The 25,641-nt window shown below is 40.1% G+C and overlaps 2 protein-coding genes across 2 annotated transcripts; both read right to left on the reverse strand.

Annotated features, from left to right (window-relative positions):
- Nucleotides 1-158: 158 nt before the first annotated feature.
- On the reverse strand, nucleotides 159-8,027 carry psma4 (proteasome 20S subunit alpha 4). The gene is made up of 9 exons (XM_036576566.1): nucleotides 7,914-8,027; nucleotides 7,331-7,412; nucleotides 7,180-7,222; nucleotides 6,171-6,333; nucleotides 5,193-5,270; nucleotides 4,929-5,017; nucleotides 4,683-4,813; nucleotides 1,344-1,467; nucleotides 159-423 (listed from the first exon to the last, which is right to left on the reverse strand). Exons 2-9 carry the CDS (start codon nucleotides 7,331-7,333, stop codon nucleotides 269-271), a joined length of 786 nt encoding a protein of 261 aa, XP_036432459.1. The 5' UTR covers nucleotides 7,334-7,412; nucleotides 7,914-8,027; the 3' UTR covers nucleotides 159-268.
- Nucleotides 8,028-10,062: 2,035 nt separating this feature from the next.
- On the reverse strand, nucleotides 10,063-25,584 carry ireb2 (iron-responsive element binding protein 2). The gene is made up of 22 exons (XM_036576568.1): nucleotides 25,515-25,584; nucleotides 23,258-23,353; nucleotides 22,526-22,691; nucleotides 22,286-22,423; nucleotides 21,767-21,991; nucleotides 21,144-21,213; nucleotides 20,803-20,986; nucleotides 20,317-20,456; nucleotides 20,032-20,203; nucleotides 19,825-19,925; nucleotides 19,506-19,622; nucleotides 19,040-19,199; nucleotides 18,003-18,138; nucleotides 17,299-17,383; nucleotides 17,001-17,157; nucleotides 16,745-16,869; nucleotides 16,144-16,248; nucleotides 15,856-15,998; nucleotides 14,918-15,065; nucleotides 14,645-14,767; nucleotides 14,277-14,462; nucleotides 10,063-12,082 (listed from the first exon to the last, which is right to left on the reverse strand). Exons 1-22 carry the CDS (start codon nucleotides 25,537-25,539, stop codon nucleotides 11,969-11,971), a joined length of 2,916 nt encoding a protein of 971 aa, XP_036432461.1. The 5' UTR covers nucleotides 25,540-25,584; the 3' UTR covers nucleotides 10,063-11,968.
- Between the last annotated feature and the right edge of the window lie 57 nt (nucleotides 25,585-25,641).

Genomic DNA, 25,641 nt, shown 5'->3' on the forward strand with positions numbered 1-25,641 from the left:
TCTGGGTAGACCGTGCTTTTAAATGCTGATCTAGGATCTGCTTCCTCTGCCTCAGAGCACAGCTGGTTTCAGGCTAATGTTTAATGGCAGCAACTTCTGGAACTTTCACTGGAATCAGTGTGCTGCAGTCAGAGCAGCAATGAACCCTCCACACTCCATTAACTGTGTTGTGTGTTTATTAAAGAAAACAGTAGACATAAAGACAGACTGAGTTGTAACCTAACCTTGGTTTTTTATATTTCATAGAAAAGAAGAAGTGCGGGTTTTCTCATTTGTCTTTCTCTTTCTGTTCCTTCTCTTTCTTGTCTTTCTCAGCCTTTGCTTCCTCTGCTTCGTGCTTCTTGATCAACTCCTCCACCTCCTTCTGTTTCAGAACCTTGATCCTGGTCTTACTGTTCTCTCGTGTCAGTGTGGCAATCTCAACTACACAAAGAAACAGGGAGACAATGAATCAGTCATGGACAGATACAGAAGAAGAAAGACGAGACCCGAAAAGACAAAACTGCCTGTTGCCTGGTGCCTCTGGCCACAACATTTCACGTTTTGATCAATAACAATGGAAAGACCGTCAAACAAGTGGCCACTTTCAACAAACCTGTTTGGTCAGACATGGAACTAATCTGACAAATTTCATATTTTGTTGCAATGTGTTAACTGTAGCCACTGTGACAGCTAATGTGACAGTGTGGTGACAGTGATGGCACCCCTTGCTGAGCTGGTATGCCTGGTATCATAGATGCTGTTCCATTAGCTAATACTGCTCTGTAAATTGAAGTGTTAAATAAAATAATGTTACACAAGATGCTGTAACTGCAGTAGCTCAACAGTACCTAATGCAATAACCCAGACTGAATGACGTCAGGGCAGACCAGCTTGACGGGGGACCACCATTGTCATCACAACCACGTTTATAGTAATGTAGAGTTTTAGTAAATATTTCCTTTGTCTAAATGACACGACTTTTTTGTTACTGAAGCATGCTTGTTAACTGTCAATTCAATGTATATATGCTAATCTTTATATCTTGTCTAACCCTGAAAAACTAAAAGCTATACTTTGTGCATTCTATTACAGAAACCATAGAAAGCTCACATTATTACTCGGCAAGTATACACAGCTTGGCTAAACAAATGTTGCAACTTTTCCAATGACTGGAATAATGCTGGTGGCACAGGGTTCAAACTGTGCCAAAGCCATAGCTATGCATAATGCATTCGCATGCATAGTGCCAGGCCAGACTCAATTAACCAGTCTAAGGTAGCTATCTTTTTCCATTACTCATGTGCCAAAGACACACAAGCAGACAGAGACAGTTACACACACACACACACACACACCCCTACCTTTCTCTGCAGAGAGCTTGCTGACGTCCATGGTTTTGTTGAGCACTTTGATAGCAAGGGCGAGGGCAGCTGAAAGCGTCATCTCTCCCTCTTTATAGTCCTGCTTTAGCATTGACACAGCAGCCTAGAACACAGCACACACAAACACATCATAACTTACACATTCATACAGAATGACAAAATAACAATTATGATATATGGAGTGACTGTCCTGTATGTATGACTACTTAATAACTGTGCCTTTGCTTACAAACACTTCCTTATAATGTAAGGTAAATTTCATGGAAGGTGGACATGTTTATGCACTTATTGATCAAAGTCAATGCATTTTTAAATGTGAATACAACCTGCAACCTACAATCCGTCAAATTTTGACAACCTGTAAACATGCACAGAATGTGGACTATACAGGATTTTAAATGGATTTCACAAAGCCTTGATTTCTAAAACAATAATGCAATGACAGTGACAGGACATTTTAACATGCAAGTGTTAAACTGAATAAATCGAGGTGTTCAAGGATTTCAGTCGTAACACAGAGTGGAATAGAATGTTCTTGAACATGCTGATGTCATTGCTAAAGCTCTGGCGCCCCCTACTGATCAAGACTTAAAATGACCACAGGCAGTGTACTTCTACTGTAGTTACCCACTACGCATTGTGCACAGAATTCTCACACTATCGCTTCACATGCTTCTAAACATAATCTGGTAACATTATCTATGAATGCTTGATTGGAAATGCGATGGTTTTGAAGCCCCCATATTACCTAGAGCGGTTAAAGTGAAAAGTGACAAACTTCAATGTTCTCTTGCAGCTACTCACATTTACAGAATCTTAGGAAATAAGCCTGAGTTTCTACATGCTAAAACCCACCTCACTTCCTTTTACAAACTCTTTGTTTTTCACTAACTGTTTAGACTACTGGGTTTTCATGCAGTCCTAGAGATTAAAAAAAATACACTGCATGGACAAAAGTATGTGGCCACCCTTTCTAAATAGTGAGTTCAGCTATTTTAGACATCCTCACTGCTAACACGTACATACAATCGAGCAGCCATACAATCTCCGTAAACAGACTCCTGTTTCTGCATGACTTTGCCCTCATGCACAAAGTGAGCACCATAAAAAAATGGTTTGCTCAGTTCAGTGTACAAAGAACTTGACTAGTCTACAATGGCAGTAGAATGGGTCACACCAAAGACATTTAATGTGGCACTCTACAATGCCTCTTACCAACAAGTCAGTTCATCAAACAGAACAAGGGCTGAAATGTGTAGTACATGGCTGCAACTCTCAACAGCAAGTTCCAACTAGCTCTGGATGCAACATCACAGTTCCTCAGGAGCCTCATGGATCAGGTTTCAATGGCGGAACAGCCACACACAAGCCATGCACAATACCAAGCGTCAGCTGGAGTGGTGTAACGCACACTATGACTGGCCTCTGGACCAGTGGGAATGTATTCTATAAACTGATAACACTTCAACAAATGTAAGTCTGACAGTCAAATCTGAGTTTGGTGGATGCCAAGAGAAAACCGCCTGAACGAATAGTGCCAACAGTGAAGAGAATTAAATGGCTGCGGTTTTTAATGGTTTAGGAGAGCCATAAAGTTTTAGTGAAATTAATTTTAAAGAGTGTCTAATCACATTTTAGAGAACAGTATGCTTTCAATGTTGTAGCTTCGGTTTAGGAAAGTCCCTCTCCAGCTTCAGCAAGACTGTGACCCTGTCCACTTTGCAGAGTTTGGTGGAAAAGAACTTAAGCAGCCTGCACAACCAACCTTATCAAAGGCATTTCATAACAGCTACGATGTGACAGTGAGCCAGGCTTTATCACCCAACATCAGTGTCGGATCTCGCTAATGCTCATGTGACTGAATGAAAGCTAATCCAGGTAATGCTCCAAAATTTAAGCTGGAGAAAAGCCTTTCCAGAAAAAGTGGAGACTGCAGCAAAGACAGGTCCAACTGCATAATAATGTCCATGGTTTTGAAATGAGACGTTCAAGAAGCATAAACATGTCCTGTGTAGTTTGCAGTGTATTTTGCTCTAAAAATGAATATGATCAATATTACAGCGGCAAAACCCAGACACACAGGGATTCATGGCATTATCAATCTCAGACAAAGATAAATGCCTCAGGATCCAGGTTTTTCAACAAATACAGTCAGATATTTGACAGTGAAACTTACATAGATCTACCAAGTCATTATGATGCTTCTTGTAGAGAATAAAAGTTAAGTAAATATTTACATAGGCATGTATAAAGGCTTACACTCCACATGAAGTGTTACCAGTAACTTTTTTCCTGATGATTGTAAAACTGAATCATTCAAGCAAAATGAAACAATTGCTCTCATCTGAAGTTTTGAAACCTGGGTTTTGCACATGACCTGACTGCACATCACCTAATGATATCAAAGATGTGTACATAGTGCAAATTGTCAGCTCTGTTGAAAGCATAATGCATTCAACTTAGCCTATTTGTTCATGTCATTCAGTTGCTATTTATTCATTAGGGATGCACAATCAGAATCAGGCAAGGTCAGTATTGGCAGATTTTTGCTCAAAACATGACACTGGCAATCAAGACAATTTATTGTTTTTACTTGCACAGATCTCTGTTGCAAGTTTATGACAAAATATGTGAGGCAGGTAAGTGCACTCTATGTACAAAAATACTGTAGCATAATTATTCATGACTTTATTACACAATTGTACTAAATAGCCAGTTGCCTCTTATTTTCAATACAAGGGTTTATTGGATTCATACTGGATTCAAACAGGGAACTGATTGAAAAAATTGAAAAAAATTAAAAAGCTTGACCCATTAAAAAAAAAACAAATAATGTGATTTATATTGCAAGTTTGGCTATTAAAAAGTACTGGAAATATACTGGAGTGTTTCATCTGCTCATTTATCCCACTCAGTGTGAGCTTTGGACTCAAAACAAAATAAAAAAGGCTAATAAAAATTGGCCCAAAAATTTGGCTTTAAAGAAAACAGAATCATAACTGACTATAAAAATGTATGATAAGTGCATCTCTATTTTTGAGGTACTTCAGCTGGTGCTGACAATTTAATTATTTTGTCCAGAAGCAGCAGAGTCAAAACGTTATTGTGACTGGAGCTAAACGAAACTAACAGATGATAGAATGTGTGCTTCAAACTGTTTTGAAACCTTTAAGTATGAGGGCTCCACATTAATCAAAATGTTTGAGAGTGCTCAGTTGTAGTATCACTGGCCTTTTCTGTAAAGTGAAATCAAATTCCACTGAAGCTGTGTAGGTTTTACAGTGGTGTTACAGCTATCAGCCCAGAAGATGCACTTACTGCGCTGTTATTGCCAATGCAGGTAGCCTTCCAGCCTCCGTAGTTTCCACTGGGGTCACTCTGATAGAGCTGGAAGCCATAGTGCTTATCCCATCCCATATACAGCAGAGAAACACCAAACGGCCTCTTACCTACACACATACGAACAGCAGCCGTGTTAAAACACAAATCTCTAGAATAAAATACTAGTTTCTCTATAAGGCAGAACGAATAGCAGTTAGAGAGTGTGCAGTAAAGCTACAGTACCTCCAAACTGTGTGTAGGCTTGTTTGATGTCACAGAGTGCTGTAACAAGCTGCTCACAGGGGATAGGCTCCTGATACTGAAGGAGATACCTGTACACACACACACACACACACACACACACACACACACACACACACACACAGCGTAAATAGCGTAGGTTTATATTTTAAAAAAATAATAAACAGGTGCATTTTCTAATTCTATTTAAACATCTTCAAATTAAAAATTAGCATTGTGGCTTCTTTTCACCATCAGTTCTCTCACCTTTGTGCAATTAACCTTAGTTCATTAGTGAGGACATTGGCATCAGATGTGATTCCTGCTACACTGCAGGCCATGTCTCTGCAACACAACAAAACAGGTTAACACAAAGAACTTTTGAGTGTTTTGATTAAAAGTTTCACTTACATTTGCATCCAAAATGATCAAGTCTGATCAAGTCCCTTACCAACATTTTCACACAGTAGAGAGGCTGATGCTCTTTTAGATACTGATCACTAACGCTTTTGTTTGAGTAATTTACACTAATGTTTACACTAAACCCACATCTTGACCATAATCTGCCCAACGTCTGAGACAATGCAAACAGCAGAAGTAAAACTGTAACAAACTTAAAGATATGTATTACAGATAGGATAGGACAGATAAAATTGTTTTTTGAGTACCCTATGAAATGCATTTGTACCTTAAAACAAAAATGTGGTGTGAAGTGAATCACATTTTGCTCAAATGAAAGTACTGTCATTTGAAAGCACTAAAAAGCGTATCATAAAACCTATACTTGGAAAATGCCTTGTGGTCAGGTCTACAATCTTCTGAATGACAGTATATCACGACACAGAGAGATATTCGCGATACACAATACAATATCACAACATTCTGACACAGACACAACATACTAGTAGTGCCCCATTTAAAAACTGCCTTCAAAAACAATGAATACAATGATTCTTCAACACTTCACACACTGTACTGCACTAAACTTATTTAAACTAACTATGCTCTCTTTGCAATGAACCATACAGTTGGACAGTGTTTCTTAATTACTGATGGTATCCACAATATACTCAGAGAAGCATCTTGTATTTCATGAGAACAGATTTTATCACAATAACAACAAAACACTGTCATATCGCCCACCACTAACTACATACTTGCTTTAGCGTCTCACAAATCACTCTTACTTTACCGCAGCCGCACAAGCAACCAACAAAAACCAGAAACTGATTCTGAACCACTTACTCGTTGAGTTTGTAGATCTTCTCTGAAAAGAACACTTCATCCAGCAGCTTGTGGATGTTCCTCCTCTCTGCTGCCAGCAACACACCATCGTTGGCGAGAATTCCTAAACAAGTACCAGCATGGCCAATAGCTTCCATGGCATATTCTACCTGATACAGACGCCCTGTTAAAGACACAGAAAATCATCTAATAGGATTTACCATCTTCCTTATTCACACTTCCAGCACTTCCTCACGTTCATTCCTGGTTTAAGTCACACACACTTTCAGCTGATAATTTAAAAGAAGATATAACAAAGAGTATTGTTAAGGAATTTGTATCAAAGTTGGTACTGGTACTAGTATCAGTATCAAAACATTGTGAATGATACCGAGCCATAATCACTCTGTTACAGTCTTGTTGCCATTGTTAACCTCACCAATAGCACAAGTTTATACTGTGGGTTAATAAAACTTTAACCTTACATGACACATCTCAGAAACTTTCACCATCTTGATTTTGAAAGCATATCTGGATTTCCATGAAACTTATGTGATGTTCATAGAAGTTTTACAATACATGAGAAATTCTTTTTCCAGTCACTGAAATTGATCAAAAATGAGTGAATTTACATGAGAGCCCTTAATTATTAGGTTCTTTGTATCCCAACCTTTGTCCTCGAAGCCCACTGCCCTGTACCTTTTAGTGTGTTCCCTGCTTTAGCACACTCACTTCAACTCAGTGAGGGTTGTTAATGAGCTGATCGGTTGCTCCAGGCATGCTTGCAGTAAGGACAGCACTAAAACGTGGGCCTCCAAGACCAGGGTTGAGAAACACTGCTTTTTATGAAGATGCATGAATTTGATTAAATTTGTCTGAGCCAAAAAGAGGAAAAAGTTCTTGCCCCTTGTCCTAACAGCTTTGTCTTGGACCATTAACCCAAAATATATGGAGATGGTCTAATCATAAAGGGAAGGACCGCTATTTCACTGCATAATTAAAACTCAAATAATACAAAAATAATAATTACCTTCAGGGGAGAAAATGGTGGTTCTGGAATCATATCTCCGAGACTATATAAAAAGAAAAACACAATTACATTTCACAAACTTATAACGCACAGCCTTCAGCTAACTGTACCTTGTAAACAACAGTGACGGTGAAGTTTCACAGATACTCACCATACTGTCCTCTCAACACGGGAATCCTGCATACACAGGAAATACAATCCGCAGCTCTGCAGCGTTTTTTATCTGGATCAATCTGACAGAACAACACAAAGAAGACAATTTTTAGGAATATGGAAGATATAATCTCACCAGCCTAAACCCACAGTAAACACAGAGAAACAGAAAGAGAAAGTGCCACAGCTAGCATTTCAAACAGGCTAGCCAGCTAGTTAGCTTAACTAGTTAGCTACTGTCAACTTTAACGATAATTAAATTACAGACCTTTCGACACAAACTGGGCGGTTTGTAAAAATAAATTACAAACTCCTGTAGTTGTTTTAGTTATTAGAATTCAGGTCTCTGAGTAAAAAGCCCGGCTGTAGTTCAGCTGAGCGCGGTTAGCTCGGTTAGCTCGCTCACTCAGCGAGCATGAAGCAGCAACTTTTGGTTTTCGGCAAGAAACAGCGAAAAGCAGCGCAACATACAGCGAACACAGGTCAGCTCAACACGGCGCGGTGTGATATATTTATAATGACCTTGTTTTTAACTGAAAACCCAGCAGAGAAAAAGCTTTACGTTCATAAATGTCAGTTACCGTTTCAGCGCCGCCGGCTCGCTCAGCTCCCTCCACTCACAGACACACAGGAGCACAGACCTCCGCTCAGAGAGGAGCAGCGCCCACAGCGCCTCTCACAGGATGGAGGAGCTGAGAGAGAGAGAGAGAGAGAGAGAGAGAGAGAGAGAGAGAGAGAGAGAGAGAGAGAGAGAGAGAGAGAGAGAGAGAGAGAGAGAGAGAGAGAGAGAGAGAGAGAGAGAGAATGTAGGGATGTGTTTTTGGTTAATAATGTCATTATTTTAGCAAAATATTTTATACACGAATGTAGAATATTAAAAACCCCTCCGCTGTTTTTTGTTTTCCAACTTGAGCTTTTTGTACAGTCTTTAACTCCGAGATTAAGAATGAAAATAGCTGTAAAAACACATAACTGGCCATGACCCCTTTTTGTATGTTCGTTTTAATTCTCTTTAATGTGAAAACCTCGTTGTTTTGTACTTATAATGCTGAATTAATGTGCTTAGTTTTTCTGTGTTTATGTGATATGATTGTCGTTCTTGAGTTTGAAATATGACAATAAAAAATTGAAAAAAATTGAAAAAAAAACCCTTCACACAGAGCGCAGCAGCGCTCACAGCGCCTCTCACAGGACTGGAGGAGCACAGCAATGCTCACACCTGAGCACAGGTAACCCCACCATCACGACGATTACCGCCTCGGGGAAAAGCGGAATCACCAAGAAAGGCGGACAGACGGTTCTAGAGACTTGTATAAAGCATGCCGAGCGAATTGTTTATTATGTTTATTATGTTATGTAGTGCCCTGCAGAGCAGTTTTTACGGTTTAACAGAATTCATGATTTTGTATTTGTTTTTGGTCATCAGTGTTGTCTCACTACAGTTCCCACTGTGCATTAGGCTACTTAAATACAGCGTTCAGCGCTGGCTGCTAGCCACTGATCTTGGGGCTTATACACACATATGTGGTACTGATATACCCTGGCACTAACCTCAACTGGTCATCGACCTTTTGTCTTTGTTAGAGGAATAATTCTGCTGCAATTATTAGCCACCCAGTGGAAATTCAACAGCCCTGTGACGGAGCTGCCCTCCGCCACAACATATGAAAAGACTTTCTATGTAATGGGGACATTCATATTCAAACAGACAGACTGATGCTGTTTTAAATAGCCTTTATTAACTGATAGTGTTTGAGATGGAAAGTTGAAGTTGAACTGTGAACAAGAGCAAACCTGCAGAGAACAAAAGAGAAAAAAACTTAATGTTGAATATGAACTGTTTGATTTTAAAATGTTAATGTTGCTTGCTTTAGTAATGTAACTAAACAGTTTAAGCACTGTTATATTTCTGAACAGTAATGGGGAAAGCCAAGAAAAGGTTTAATTGAGTAACTAAACTAAATAAGCCCTAGAGGGAGCAGAGTGAGTTAGTCTGGTAGAGAGGTTGATGAAATGCGGTTGGGGCCCAAAAAACGCTAAAATTGTGACTGAATAATGGACTATTCATACTAAGTTGTATATATTTGTAGATATTGAGTTTCTTTTGTTTTTTCTTTTTCTTTTTGCACTGGATAAATTCCTTTTTTTTTTTTCTTCACTGAGTTTGCACCCTAACCTGAAACGTACCCACCCCCAAGTATCTTACCAAAGTACTTCTAGTCTTTTAAAACATACTTCCACCTTCGAGATATGTCATCAGAAGGGGTTGTCCTACTCTTTGAACAAGTAAATCTTACTTCAGAGACTACTGCTGCACCACTGCAAGAGGTAACTAGGCATGTTCACGACAGATGTAGTGATGGTTATATTTTTCATTTTGTTAAGAGTGTTATCATTAAGTGTTATTACAAACACACGTTAAAGCTAAAGTACTTGTATTTATCCATCATTCATAGAAGCATGTCCATTATATTATCAGTAGTAGCATCCTCTTTAAAGTGTTTTTGAACTGTTCACCTTTAGGTGCACATTTGTACAGGAACTGTAAATGCGTAATTACACAGTGCTTCCTCAAATCCACGACCAATTACAACTCATTTATGTCTGATACTGTAGGACTGGTCTTGGTACTCATGATCCTACTTGAATGAAAACCTTATGATGGCTGACTTTACAATACAGTGAAACTTACTTGAGTACCAAACCTGTACAGGCAACATCCACCACACATTTACTCGTTATCGTTTATTACAAATTATTTACAACAACGGCAAAACAGAATGATATGTTTTCTTCTCTTTTTCTTTAATACTAAGAGAACAACTTCCTTATCTTTACCCCGTCGCCCGTACTCGGCAGGTGCGTTTGCATACTGTCATCTCACACAAAGAGTGAAGGTTGATTAGGATCAGCAATACATCCAGAACTGCTCTAGACAAACACAGTCATTGTAGTACACGTATACGGTAGAGGTGGGCGTGAAAAGAAATAAAAACACCATTCCATGTAGATGCATAATCAGAAAATGTCCACACAAGATTGCACTTCCAAGGAGAATGATGTTACTATAAAGCAGAAATAACGCCACATTAATTGGAGTAAGTGTTAAATTGACCTTCAGCATTCCTGGCATAATAAGCATATTGGGATAGTTGTGGGATAGCTGAGATAAAACTAAAGGAGCAAGAATTGGCATTTTTTTGTCAGTCCTGTATTATTACTCAGTGCTGTTCACATAGCTGGCCTTATAGCTTATCACATTACATTGAAAAGTAACTCAGCTGGAGGTATCATGATAAGGAAAGGCATTTTCCTCCAGGCACAGTTTTTTCTCTTCCATAGATATGATTGTTTAAAGGATAAACAACAAATTTGCATCAACATTTAATTTCCTATTTGGGCCATTTTCACAAACCACTGCAGTCACTGCTGCTCATGATCACTTGTCTGTAGCTCGTCTAAACTCAAAACTTTGTTTTTTCTTTTTCACCTAATCAATCATGTATATTCCTAAAAGTGGCCAGATCATTAGCCACTGTCCCCACTTCGTAACTTTATTCACCTGTTAAAAATGGTAATGTGTTATCTAGTTTTATCAGGAAAATCCCACTTAGTGATTTAGTTTAGCTTAGATAAAAGCACCAAGTCCAGGAACCATTTTGAACCATTTTTGCAGTTACTAAATCAAGGCATTGATGCTCTCCAACACCCCCGAAGGGCCGGTAACATCCGTAAACTGATGACAAGAAGATTCTGCACTGGATCGGATCAAGATAAATAGTGCTTTTATCCTCATAACGATGGCAATGTGTGAGGTAACATTCATACTAATAAAAAAACAAAAAAAAACATTTATGAACAAAAAGAGTGGGAATAAGTGAGATGACCAGGCATTTTGTTTAACTTCGTACACTCGAACATAGTCTTTTACACAAGTAAACAAAACAAACCCGCTGAAACAGAAAAGAAGCTCCACCCATTTGCCTGTAAGACCTATAGCAGAAGTAAAGACCAGTATCACTTTAAGAAGCACTGACAAGAGTGAGGACATCGTGTAGTTTGTGCGAGAGCCTAGCACCAGGATCTTAGACCTTGACTGGAAGTCCACTGGCGTGCTGAACAGGCACTGCAAACAGAAACTCCATATCAACAGACACCTCAAAGACCATGCACCACAGCCCAACGGGAGAAATCCAGAATCGACTCAGGAGTTCTTAGTGTTCTAGAGCTCTAGAAGCAAACTGTGCTTCTTGCAAATCATTTACTCAGAGCTACAGAACTGACACTGTGTGGAGTCTGGATTTCTTCTCACATCCATGTAGAACTGCAGCCTTTACAGAAAGAAACAGCAGACTTTGTTTTTTTAAGTGCAAGAGAGATGCATCCTCTAGCAGATGCCCTGCAGGGGGGTGCGACAGAGGAAATAGCAAAAAACAGGCACAGCAGAGTCCAGGGCCTGAAGAGTCACTGATTAGAGTCCAGAGCCATCGCCAGGCCTTCAATAGCCCTACACAGCCAGTCTGTGGCTCAATCTGGATGGAGCTCAGCAGTCTAGATTACGATCTCTTGCTCAGTACTTCTGAGACTGACGCAACATCTGAGTCTACAGCCGTTGACAACGCAGGCTGGACAGACATTACTGCAGCATACTGCGGGCCACGTATTTCAGGAGGCCTCCGTGTCTATAAAACGCCACGTCCATCTCGTTCTCAAACAGGGCCACCACACTGAAGCTCTTTCCAGTGCTGGTCTGAAATGCAAAAAGAAAACATCAAGATGTCAGAACTGTCAACACTACTGTAATTCAGGCTCTACAGACCAAATCAGAATGTTTGTAAACATGAAGGTTGGCTACAGCTCTGGGTGGGTGACTCTCATTCAGTCAGCGATGGAAGCAGCTCATTTTGAATAGCAGTAAAAACAAACTCAACAGACTACATCAAAACATTGGCAATGATGGTAAAATCTTGTGTTTGAGGCCATAACTTCAATTGTTCCCAAGAACACAATGGGTTATATTTAGGCTATGTTCACATTACAAGCCTTAGTGCTTAATTTAGATATTTTGCTCAGATCTGATCTCTTTGTCTCTCACTCATGTAGGTAAGTGACTCAAATCTGTCGTTAATGTGAACAAACCATCGTCATGAACAGCAAACAAACTAAGCAGCCAAACAAGCCTTCATAGCGAAGATAATTTGGTCTAAACCTGTCAGCTGTACAGTATTAGACTGAGACGAAGGTGAAAAGGATCATATGCATTACTTCTGCAAAGTTTACTGGCCTTAACTTCAGGTTTGATGCTGCCACCCTGTTAACGCTGAATGATGGCGCAGGAGCAGTGAAAAGAACTACATGTATTCTGATCTGAGCGTTCTCATTTAGTTCGCATGGCAGTGAGTTTGATGCTTATCCGATCTAAGACCACATATGAGAGTGGCTCAGGTCAGATTTGAAAAGAACACATTTACACGTCCACACAGCTCTAAAACCATCAAATGTGTCACACTGAGGCAAAAAATTGGATTTGTTTCTCTTTAGCCTGGTAATGTGAACGTAGCCTTAAAGTCCCATGGATCACAGTGTAATTTATTAAAAATGATTGTATGATACTAAAATGTGTTATATTAATACAGCTTAAACACCAAGCTTGTATGAAAAAACAGGACAGAAATATAATAGAAATGCCTTAAAAATCGCTTATCACACCTATCTGAGAACTGCCTGGACATGGATGTAATATTCTGATGAGCATGCATGATCGACAACCATCAATCCAACACTCCCATCATGCTGTGCCACTGAAGCAGAACTAAACATAACAGCGCGAGTGGAGCGAAATGAGTGGCCTTTACATAATACAGGTGGTCTTGTAGACCATTCCCACTGTGTACATGACTCACTTATATGGCAATGTCTTAACGAACACTTTATTCATTATACTGCTGGATGTGCATCCAGGATGTGGCCGGTTGACCAAACAAATGGATGAATGGTTCTTGCTAGTTTGGCTTTTGTTTGTTGTCAGCTTTCTCATACCAAGTTCCTCTAACTCGAACAGAGCGAGAGAGAGACCATGGGGGGAACAAACTTTTGTTAAACCTCTGTTAGCAGGACAACTCACATCAGTGATGGTTGTAATTGGTGAGAATAAAATCACTGGCCATTTTTTAGGCACTGGAACATTGTTCACAGGACGTATGCTGCACATATATGTTGTTTGCTCACAAGAGCAAGATTAACCTACTTAGAAAGAAAACACGGATTTAGGTTCCCTGGGGTTTTAAGTCCCCCTCCCCATTCTTAACACTCTGTGAAGTCTGAAAGTGCTTCCTCCTACAACCGGACAGCTCGCAAGTCTGCAACATTCTCATTTGTTCTCAGAAATAACTGCAACAGGGAGTATGCTAGCTAGCTAGCAATGGAGTTAAAACTGATTGTCACATCAAATAAGACACATTAGGAACGCAGTCTCAACAGCTGTGTTCATCTCTGAAGAGTCTGCTATGCTTCTGGTGACAAAGCAACATTTACCCTGATAAACAAACATTTGTTACACAGAAGTGTGTGGTTTCATAAGAAAGTCAGTTATTTAACTTTACCGTTTTCTAACATTTTAATTATCGAATTAATCGAATATTTGGGGAAATTCATTGATGCTCAAGAATTATACAAAATCCTGAGGTACCAATGCAGCACTACCAGCACAATCCACACAGAAATAAGGTTTTTGCTGTTGTGACTATTGCTATTTTGTCCTATTTAAAGCCAATAAATAATTATTATTATAAAGCTTCTTAAAATAATGCAAAAAACCTTTCGGCACTTACAATGATAAACAGCCACAGGACACATACAGGTCATAAATACAATCAAAGTAAAATTATACTGCGACTACCAGACAGTTCAAATGCACATCTGTTGATAATATAGAAATATCCTACCAGTACGGTTAACTCTTGCTGGGGAGTGAGCTCCTCTGGGATTGAGATAGAAAACCTCTCTTTCCCACAGAGCTCCAGTGAGTCAGCATTCTGCCCAGGTAGGAACTGTAGAGGAGCGATTCCCATCCCCACCAGGTGGTTCTTATGCATCTTCTCAAAGCTCTCTGCAATCACTGCCCGTACTCCCTACAATCACATACAGAGTGAAAACATTTGATCACTTGATAAAATACCAAGATGCAAGATAAAAATCTTGCTTTGTTGCTGAACTACTGCTCTAAACAGTGAGCGTCATTCGAGGATCACAGCAGAGGAATCTGTTGTTCCATGCATGACTGAAAAACTGTTGGCTGGGGTTGCAGACATACCAATAGGTAAGGTCCTTTGGCTGCCCAGTCCCGGGAGCTACCTGAACCATACAGCTTCCCTGCTAGGATGATGAGAGGAACTCCATCTCTCTGGTACCTCTCTGCTGCCTCAAACACGTCCAGCTAGCACAGAGATTGAACACAGATACTGCTTTATCAGGCTTTAACATATATTTATGTTGTTGTCTGAGGCAAAGTCTTAGAAAAAACAATCATTGCAGTGTATCAAGAGAACATCTGAGCTAACATGGGTCAACATTTGCTTGATCTCACCGTCTGTCCAGATGGAACGTGCACAGTTTTGGGGCCAGTCTTGCCAATGAGGCGGTTCTGGAGTTTGATGCTGGCAAAAGTTCCTCTTGTCATGACAGCATCGTTCCCTCTCCGTGCACCATAAGAGTTGAACTCACGAGGTGTCAGACTGAGTAAAGGACGTAAAGAAAGAATGTTTATAATTTTAAAAAATACTGTACTGTGAATCCTTAAAACTTCAACCTAGTCTTCTTCACATCTAAAAACAGAATCAGGAATGTTACGTCTTTAACACAGTTTAAGATTCGGAGTGTAAAACTTCCATTTAACAAGGCCTACAATTCAAAACTGTTCACAGCTTGTGCTGTGGCCGTCTTTTATAAACCGGGCAAAAACAAACAGCTGTTTCTGTGTAAAAGAACAAATTCAAGAAATGCACTTTTCAAAAGCTAATATGTTATATTACCTATGATTTGGAAAAAAAGACAAAAAAAAACACAACAGGCTGCCAACAGATTTCCAATTTTCATGCCCCAGTTTTTGCCATTACTACAATGCAAAGCATGTTTCTGATATGAACAGAAGCTCATTTATGGTGGAAAAAGGCCATCATCATCCAAACGGCATTACATGCCCAAACAAGTTGTGGAGCTACTATAGTTTGTATCCCGTAGCGACTGCAGCAGGAAGTGTCAGCTGCACCTCTCTTTATCAGCAGTGCAAGACAACATGGTGGCACACAGAAACCTCATGTTTTGTGTATAACACAACCTAGAAACTATTAATAAGCAAATCCCTTTTTCCATTACAATATTTGCATGCACAGCTTGCAGTCACATGCCTCCATGTGTTTTTTGAAGAGACTAAGTTTACGCTACAATATCTGCCTTAGGTTTAGATGTTTAATATTACTGTATTTTCAGTTTTTGAAAAAAGGTAACTGCTGCAAAGTCCTTTACCGTTTACTCTGTAGGTACTTGGCAGCTGCGCTTACACGTGCAATACTGCCAGCAGGAGAGATGTGATCAGTGGTGACTTTGTCTCCCAGAAACAGCAGAGCATGAGCATTATCGATGGACCCAGGCGCAGACACCTCCTTAGACTGAGGGAGAGAGGACAGGACACACACTCAGACATCCATTTAATATATATATATATATATATATATATATATATAAAAACAAACAAACAAACAAACAACTCTCTACATGACAAACTACAGGACTAAAATGTATATAGTCACTCACAAGTTTGCTAAAGAAAGGAGGGCAACGAATGTACGTGGATTTGGGATCCCAAGGGAAAAGCACAGAGTCTGGAACGTCCATGTTATTCCAAAATGGGCTCCCTTTCTGAAAGTAAAGGACTCAATCAATATACATGGACCGCACACTGGAAATTACCAAATGCCACTATATAAACCAAATATAATATACCATATTCTATATAACCAATATTCTTTTCTTCATAATTATACTTTCTTTTCAATTTTTTTTTTCAAAAACAATGTTAATATATAATAAACATTTCATGTAACAAAAACAATAGTTTACACAATGTTTACTGCTTCTCAATACAAAAGGATTCTTATCTTTAACTATAGTTCGGTGAAGTTTTATAACATCATAAATTGAATTCAAGCGTCATCTAAGCATCATTAATCAACTCTTGTGTATCTACATATGCATTATAGATTTAAAAAACTTTATTTGATGATCACACATGCAGCATCTTCAGAAACATAAGCATCAGAAACCAGACAACAGTGTCTGGTTGACCAGGGTTTTGCAATTTATTACTGAATCAAATCAACAGGAGTACAATAAGAAACCCAGTAAAATCCTCCACCTGAATCCGACTCCTGAGCTCTCTGAATATGGAGGCGACGACTGTGTGCTCCTCTACATCCTGAACTTCTTCTTTAGATGGCCAAACATCCTTCAGGAATACCTCCTTACCTTCTGCATTCAGTCCTACATGTAAAATAAAGCAATGCATATGAAACAGTTTCTTCTCAGTTTACATAGACAATACTTTGTTTTTGCAGTAATAAAGTTCAGTGTGAGTTACACGTAAGAACACACGACAGTCCACCATGTCTTACCAAGAGGCTCTTTTTCAAAGTCAATCCCAACTGTGCCTGCGATGGCATACGCCACCACCAGGGGAGGTGAAGCTAGGTAATTGGCACGAACACAGTCACAAAGGCGTCCCTCAAAATGCCTGCTACCAGACAACACTCCACATGCAACCAAATCACCCTGACAAGCAGAAAGTAGCACAGGTTCACTTTCAAGTGTTCTAAACAGATGCAGATCGCAGTATAATAAATATACATGAATGAAGTATCCCATCTCCGGTATAACAATCCCATATGAGAATAAATAAGCATGAAATCTTACCTGTTTAATGGCATCTACCACAGATTCAGGTAAAGGTGCTGTGTTTCCAACACAGGTGGCACATCCATAACCAATAACCTCAAACCTGGCACACAGGAAAATCCCATTGTCAGTCTTGAAGGAACAGCTCAAACAATGTGTTAACTGATGTAATACGGAGTGAAAGCAATTATATACCAGAAAATATATGAGGTGGATTTTGCATATATATACACATATACACACACACATATACACGCAACATAAAAACACATGACATGGGCCCTTTAACTTTTAAAAACAGTGCAATGTGCCACAGTGACTGACTTGCTGAAAAGATGACAATGGCGATTCCCCTGGTAGAGGCTATACTATACAACTTCTACTTTATGACTACATTTACATACAGCAATGCTCTAGTTGCAAGATAATATATTTACCCCAAGCTAACATACTAGCAACTAGCAAACATGCTAGTCAAGATATGATACAACACACTGCATTCCTGTTATGTTGCACTGTTACATTCCTCACCTCTATATGCATTGCTACATACTGGCACCACCAGCTTTACACACAAGAAGACCTGTGGCAGCCCACTGTCGGACGGCTCACTTTCACCCCAAACATAAATTAAGCTTAAAGCAGCAAATCACTGTCTATATGGAACTTTACACTGAGAATGGGAATGGGATATATATAAAGAAATATATATGAGTACGTACCCAAGCTGGCTGAGGTAAGGCAGCACTCTGCTGGCGTTGAGGTAGTGTGTAACCATGCCACTGCCTGGAGCTAGACTGGTCCTGATGTAAGGCTTCACTGTAAGACCTGCGTCCACAGCTTTCTTTGCTAGGAGGCCTGTAAACACAACAAGCACAGAATTACTAGGAATTATGAGAATGATTAGGTTCACAAGACAAACCAAACTGTAGGCCAAAGTCTGTACTGCTCTGGTTATCCAGTAAAATTTTCTCTAAACTCTTGTTCCAATGTCAGTTTTAGCTGCTCTGTTCAATCAAGTTCTCAAATAAAGAGGCAATCCTGGACCAATGAATCCTTCTAATGATAATAAAAAACAGGCTAGAGAACAGCACTTTTACTTGAAGTAGGGAGTTGCTCTGTTAAAAAGACCAACAATTCAGTGAAACATTAATTTTATGTTTTCCCAGAGAGTTTAATCATATTTGGAAGTATGTATGTATATCATATTACACTTTGCTACTCTGATTTGCTATGCTTTAACATGAGTGTGTTGCCAAGGACACATTTTAAAAAACATGACAAAGAAGGTAGACGTAGCGTGGACTAGACTTGAGCTGATTTTAGCTCGGTCCAGAAACAATGTATATATAATATATTCTCTGACAAACCTACATGACACACCGTCCAATGACAAGAAAAGACTACATGTAAGAAGACGAGCCTCCATTACCATCCAACACTGTACCGGTTAAGTCTGCTAACTTATTAGCTCTTCTGAAGAGGTAGCCTCCTCACTCATCCAATATGAAAACCTACCAACTTCTCTCAACTCTTTTTGAATAATAAAACATTTTCAAGTATATTCTACTGCATACTGTTATCCCCTTAAAAGTAGGCATGCAGCTCTACTTTAATGTTGGCCAAAGTCCATTTTTTTTGCTGTTGTTTCCTTCCTGGTGGTTAACCAATTATCTGATAACCAACACTCAAACATGAACATCCCTAACTCTGAGATGTTTCATACATAGGGCAGCTGGCACTATATCAGCTTTCTCACCTGCAGTGAGCATGACGGAGGGGTTGCAGTTGTTGGTGCAACTGATGACAGCAGCAATGACGACCGATCCATGAGACAGTGTGTACTCAGTGCCCTCGTGTTGAAATGGCACCAAAATGCCCTGCTTCTCTCTTGGAATGTGGAACCCTTTAAAACCCACCTGATTCAATAAATAAATAAATGAATAAAAAAAAATAATAAATAAATTACACACAACACTTGTAGATTGGTCAGAGTTGTAGATAAATTAGACAGTGTTACACTAAGCACCTAGACTATGAAAGCTGGGTTTTCTTTTGTCACTTTGTACTTGAGTAATGAGTAATTGAAGCCTGTGTGATCTCACATAACTATGTCAACTTGTCAATAAATATTAATGATATACAAACTTAGACGCTCATTGTTATCAGTTCTATCTCCATTCCCTTTTCAGTATTTTGTTTCTATTCAGAGCAGAGAGATTTGCCTTCTCATTGAGACAGCCGACGAAGTCCTCCTTCATACAGGTTACAGGTACCCGGTCCTGTGGCCGTTTGGGTCCACTGACGCAGGGTGTGATGGAACTGAGGTTAACTTCAATGACCTGGAGAGTGGCATGAGGACATGTGGTGAAACTCAATATATATTACAACATATTATCTAATGCAAATACTAACTTTATAAAATAAAGGATCTCCCATCTACAAGGATAGGCCTGCCAATTAAAGAAACCAAAGTCCACTTATACTTAAACACCATAAAACTACTCTCCAGTGTTGACATTGAGTATAACCAAGCGGTTCTACCTCAGAATAATGTGGATCTTCTGCCTGGTCATCAGAGCTCCGGAACAGCTTAACAGCTTTAAGGTAACTCTCCATAACTTCAAGTTTCTGTTCTGTAAAGTCTTAAACAAAATAAGGTCACATAAATTGATGCACCATCATACAATGCACACATGCAACTACAACACATCAACTGCTGTGAGAACTAGAAAAAAGACATGTCCTTACTGGTCTGTTTAAAGTGCTTGAGTGTGGTGTTGTCCACGGGAAAAAAGCTGACGGTAGCATTGTATTCAGGGCACATGTTAGCAATGGTGGTTCTGTCTGCTGCAGAGAGCTGCGACACACCTGGACCAAAGAATTCCACAAACTTCCCACCAATGCCAGCCTGTCGCAAATGCTGTACAAAGACACACGTTTTTAGGCTTACATCAGAAAGCAGTTTTAGGCTGTCTCTCAATCACTTGTCGTGGAAAAGAAATGGAAATAACAGAAGCAAACAGTTGTGTATACCTTAGTGATGCCAAGAACTATGTCTATAGATGTAGCCAGTGCGCTGATGGATCCCACTAACTTACACCCCACAACCTGCGGCAGTGTTAGAGATACAGGCTGACCTAGCATAACTGCCTCTGACTCTATCCCTCCTACTCCTGAGAGACAGAGAAACACAGGCAGGGAGGAAAGGGTACAGAACCAGAGAAGATACAGAAGAGAACAGGATTAACATGCTATTCCACATGATCACAGCAACAGGAACAATAGATGCCAAACAATGACTGTCTGCAATTTTTTAGCTAACAATGAAAGCTTCGAACTGTATCGGCCAGACACTTTTTTGTCAGTGTTTGTTGGTAAATGAGGGGTTTGATGAAACCAGTTAGAAAAACTAGTGTTTAATGCATGTGTCTAGGTTTGTGTGGCTAGGTGCATATATACAGTTTGTGAAAAATACATTACTAAGGAGTTGCATTCAAGGTAAAAGCAGGAAGCACTCACCCCAACCAAGTATGCCAAGCCCGTTGATCATGGTAGTGTGAGAATCTGTGCCCACTACACTGTCAGGAAAGACAAAACTCTCGGTTTCCTGCACTACCTGAGACAGATACTCCAGGTTGACCTGGTGCACTGACCCAATGTCTGGAGGAACCACACTCACGTTCTTAAATGCTTTAGAACACCACTGTGGAAAATATTACAATTCTCAATTAGTTAAGACAAGACACCTTTACTGCTTATAATACAATGAGCCCTAAACTGAATTCAGCATGTCTCCATATACATTTATGTAGTTTATGCAGCACAAGCTAAACTTCAATTTCAGTGAAATCTGAACTCACCTTAAAGAACTGAAGTCTTTCTTTGTTTCTTATGAGCTCCATCTCCTGGTTCTTTAGCGCGGTCTCTTGCCTAGGGGCGTGCAGTAACAGAGCCATGAATCCTACTAGTCTTCATAAACACCAATCAACAATTCCATCAGCACTAGCTCACACAGGCTCAACCACACTGCCATTACAAAACATAAAATAGTAGCTTTGCATTCCCCACAATAATTTACTCACATGCATAGAGAGTGAGTCTTGGCCTTAATTTATAAATACAACACACTTAATACTGGGCTTTAAAAGAATAAAGGACTAAATTACAGTCTGTGATTACACTAGTTTATGGCAACACTGTGCAGATGACGAAGACACTTTAAGGTCCCTCTAGTCAACACAAGCATTAACTGACTCGAGTCATAGAGATGACAGTGGTTAATATACTATACAGTTAAACACAGCAGGCTGCGGCGCAGTAACAGAAAAATTGAACTCAGGCATCTGTTTAGGCAGAGGAAAGAAAGTGTTTTGGAAATGACTGAGTGACCCTCAGACACTGCAAGTAATACACAGATCACCACTTCGACTCTAGAGTTCTTTCTGAGCACAGGCCATGCAAAGCAAAGCAGTGTTGCTCTTACTCTGAGACAGGCTGCAGGTGGAAGGGGCAGAGAAGTGGTGTGTTCTCTATCTGTACTATGGGAGCTTTGCTGGAGCTGGAGGGAGCATCACTGCATGACCCTTTACTGCAGCCTCCTCTAGAGCCCCCACACTGACTGCTTCTGGGAGACGGCCGACCAGGGGCCGAGCGCGACGCCGCCCCATGTCCATCTCCTCCACCGGGATTAGGCGCGTTCTGGATGGCACTGAAGGAAAGAAAAAAATACAAATAAATAAAATTACTCGGGTGAACGGCTCTATTGGTTATGTATTATATACAACAGGGATGCGCATTCCTGGTCCTGGGGAGTTTAAGTCCAACTCTAATCTAACAAAAATGCTCCAGGTAACGAAGGCCTTCAAAGGCATCTGAATATTAGAGTCAGACGTGATGGATGAAGGAACACACAAAAACAAAGGACTAGGAACTACTATTAAGAACTACTGGCTTAAGCGATCAGTCACTATAAGAATCAATTTCAGCTACTAATGAGCTTTACCACTTGCTGAAGTCAATCTGTAGTGAGTGATCTACTATAAGGTCAGTAGGACATTTGGGGTTGATGAGGTTGGGGTCGAGTCCATTCTTGGCCACAGCATCTCTCATGGCTGCCAGGTCCACCATGGCTGGAATGCCTCTGTGAGGAAGGTCACACACAAATCCATATTCATAATCACTTGACCTATATAACATAGACAAAGATAACATAGACAAAGGCTGCATCAGTTGAAGAACTCACGTAAAGTCCTGCAGCAGCACTCGTGCAGGAGAGAAGGGAATTTCAGCCTCATTTTGCTGCTTTTCCCAGTCCAGAATATTTTGCACATCCTCCTGCTTCACGTAAAACCCATCGCACTTTCGGATGGCAGCCTCCAGCAGCACGCGAATAGAGAAAGGCAGTCTCTCTGGAGGACAGAAAAAAATACTGCAATTTAGGAATCATTTAGTAGCACAACATCTAACATGATTTAGGTCGGAAAATGTGTGGACTGGTTTCACCACAATATAGATTCGTAATGGACATCACTTAGGCTTTGCTATTATCCTGATGTAAAATCCATAATGAGAGTCATCTAGCATGGTCATGATATAATTTATCCTAATCAGCAGTCATCTTTGATAATTAGCGCTGCATTTGCACAATATTGACCACAGTGTCATGAAAAATCTTAGATTTATTCAGCATTAATTGGTAAGCGAGGCATATTTACTGCTGAAAAATTAATGGTGAACATGTTTACTCAATGTAAAAGGCTTAGACCATGCTGTGTTTATGTTTTCATGCAAATAGGCTGGCCTGCTGAATTATGTAAGCATCATCATTGCTATGAATATCATTATATTGAGAAATTTCTAGATACCAAAGCAGTCATTTGTATAGAGTACATCAACCAGGTTCCTGGGAAAAAGAAAGCCTGCCAGAGCCCTGAGGCAAAGATATGATCTGCTTCTCTCACTTCACTTCACTTACCATATTTTGGATCCCCAAGCTTCTGAGGGTTGAAATATTTTCGAGCTTTATTTTTCTCTGTCTGTAATGTGTCAATCAAATGGCTGAAAGGGTGCTCTGCACAAAAACAAAACACAAAAACAGTATTTTTTTTCATATATACAACACAGTTGAAGCCAGAATATAGTTGGTGTAAGTAAAAAAAAAAAAATTATTAACTTAATTCATAACTCAGTCACTTGTTTCTAACCTGGCTTTTTTTGCTCCTGAACACTGCAATATGAAAATCATTTTGGATGCTCTACCATACAGATTCCCAATCCTGGTCCTGGAATACCCCTGTTCTGCACACGTTTTCTTGCTCTAGGAACTTACTTTAGGTTAGGAATAAATTTAGGAATGAATGTTAAACATTATATTTCTCTGTGCGCTGGATTTAGTCCCTATATTTTTGTATTTCTAAATATTTATTTATCTGCTCCGGAATCAGTATCTACAGATATATAAATAAACGTTACAGTATTGACCCACTGCTCCCACAGCAGCACATCCCCAATTACTCTTTCCCATGACATGGTGTATGATGACGTATTTGACGAAGATGCTTCTAGGGCATCCAAACATCACTACACTTTTATACAAGAAAAAAAATTGTGTATTTTAAATGATATAATAAATCATGCTTAACATTACCTGTGATATGAAAAAACAAATTAATTTCAGACACATAAACGTATCATAAATGAAACAATACCCTATATATAAGGCGGTGAGGTGATGAGCCCACTTCCATGCAGACATTTTGTGCAGTAGCCAAAATGTGGTGCATTTGGCTACAGCAGTGCGCACCTGCTCTGCCTGAGAGCTGTTTAACTCATGGCCTGATATGCACTCAGCAAGACTAAAAGTCTTCTTTGCTTCCCACTCACCGTTTTTCCTCTTAAAACTTCCATCTACAAGCTCAGCACTGTTCTTTAACAGATCAGTAATAATTCTCTCAGTCTCAGAGACGTGTGTGGGCCTGGAGTGGAATCTGGGGTAATTTCACCAGACTTAAAGTCACTCATTACAAGAGCAGAGGTAGTCATTACAATGTTGACAGTAGTTTGCAAAAACAAAACATCCTGGTCAGGCCTCAAGAAGATATGCTTCAGAAATCAAATGCGGAACGGAGAAATGTACTCCTGTACCTCTATTGACATAGTTACATAAGCTGAAAAGCAAACAAAAGTGGACAACCCTGCACTTAAATCATGCCATTAAAGACTGATAGGTAGCCAAAGTCTTCATACAGTCAAATCAAATGCCTCCAGGTCACTGTCAAAGGACAAAATGAAGTTTGGTACATTTCAAGGATGAAGGAGTCCGAGGTGTTACTGTGTGCATTAGCTAACTTTAATGACCACAAACTCCTTCAGTCAAAAGTCCTCTCGCAAAGAAAAACCCACTTTGAAGACCAAATGAACTCCATGACTTCGGTGGCATTAGCCAAAGGTGCCCTTTGTGAGGCCTTCTGGTCTTTGTACCCAAATCTTCAGTGAAAAACAGGAAAAACAGGCAACACCGTCAGGCTAGCGCTCAGGAGCTGCAGGCCAGCCAAGAGGGACTGGGAGGGAACTCTCTCCTTATCTCTGCAGCCAAATGCTCTAGGTTACCTAGATTAGAAGAGACCCCCGCCGAGGAAAGAACAAAACACACTTTAACCGTTTGAAGATTAAAGTCTACATGACCCCTTAACTTGAACACCAGACCATCAACAATAGAGACAGGCAGGGTCGTGTGAGGATGTGAAATCGCTGCACAGTGGCCTCTTCAGACAGGCGCTGGATGGTCAATGTCAGACAATAATAGCAGCTAACGTTAGAGAGTACGGGCTCTAGCTAACATTACTCCGGAGCTTTAGCTTTATCTGCTCGCCCTATCGTTCCGCCGTGTACTGTTATATAAACATTTAACGCCAATTGTCCCTAAGAAACACAACGTTGCGCGCCACGTTTGATTGTTAACGTTACCGTGAGGGAATAACGCCCACTGTCAGTCAGGCGTCGCTGCTCTTAAATGTCAGCAGTACAACCGGCAGCTTTAGCTACCCGTTATCTCTCAGCTAGCTGGTTAGCCTTCCGAGAACGGAGCACGACAGGAACACGGCGGTTTATAAAACACTGCAGTCACAGCCGACAGTGTCGCTCGATAAAGGACAACTTACACTTCTCTCTGAGAGACAGAAAAGCGGCCGACTGTTTGTAAATAATCGCAAACCTGAGGCGAAGGCTCTTACCTTGCTGCGAGGAAGTGAGCGCCATGATGACTTCTGAGATTAACACGACTCCGTCCGAGCGGACCGTGGCAACGCCTCCTCCACAGACAGCCAATCAGCGGGCGAGGTCAGCCCGAACCGATCCAGC

The sequence above is a fragment of the Colossoma macropomum genome, unplaced genomic scaffold (assembly GCF_904425465.1).
Source record: "Colossoma macropomum unplaced genomic scaffold, Colossoma_macropomum, whole genome shotgun sequence".
Classification (NCBI taxonomy): Eukaryota; Metazoa; Chordata; class Actinopteri; order Characiformes; family Serrasalmidae; genus Colossoma; species Colossoma macropomum.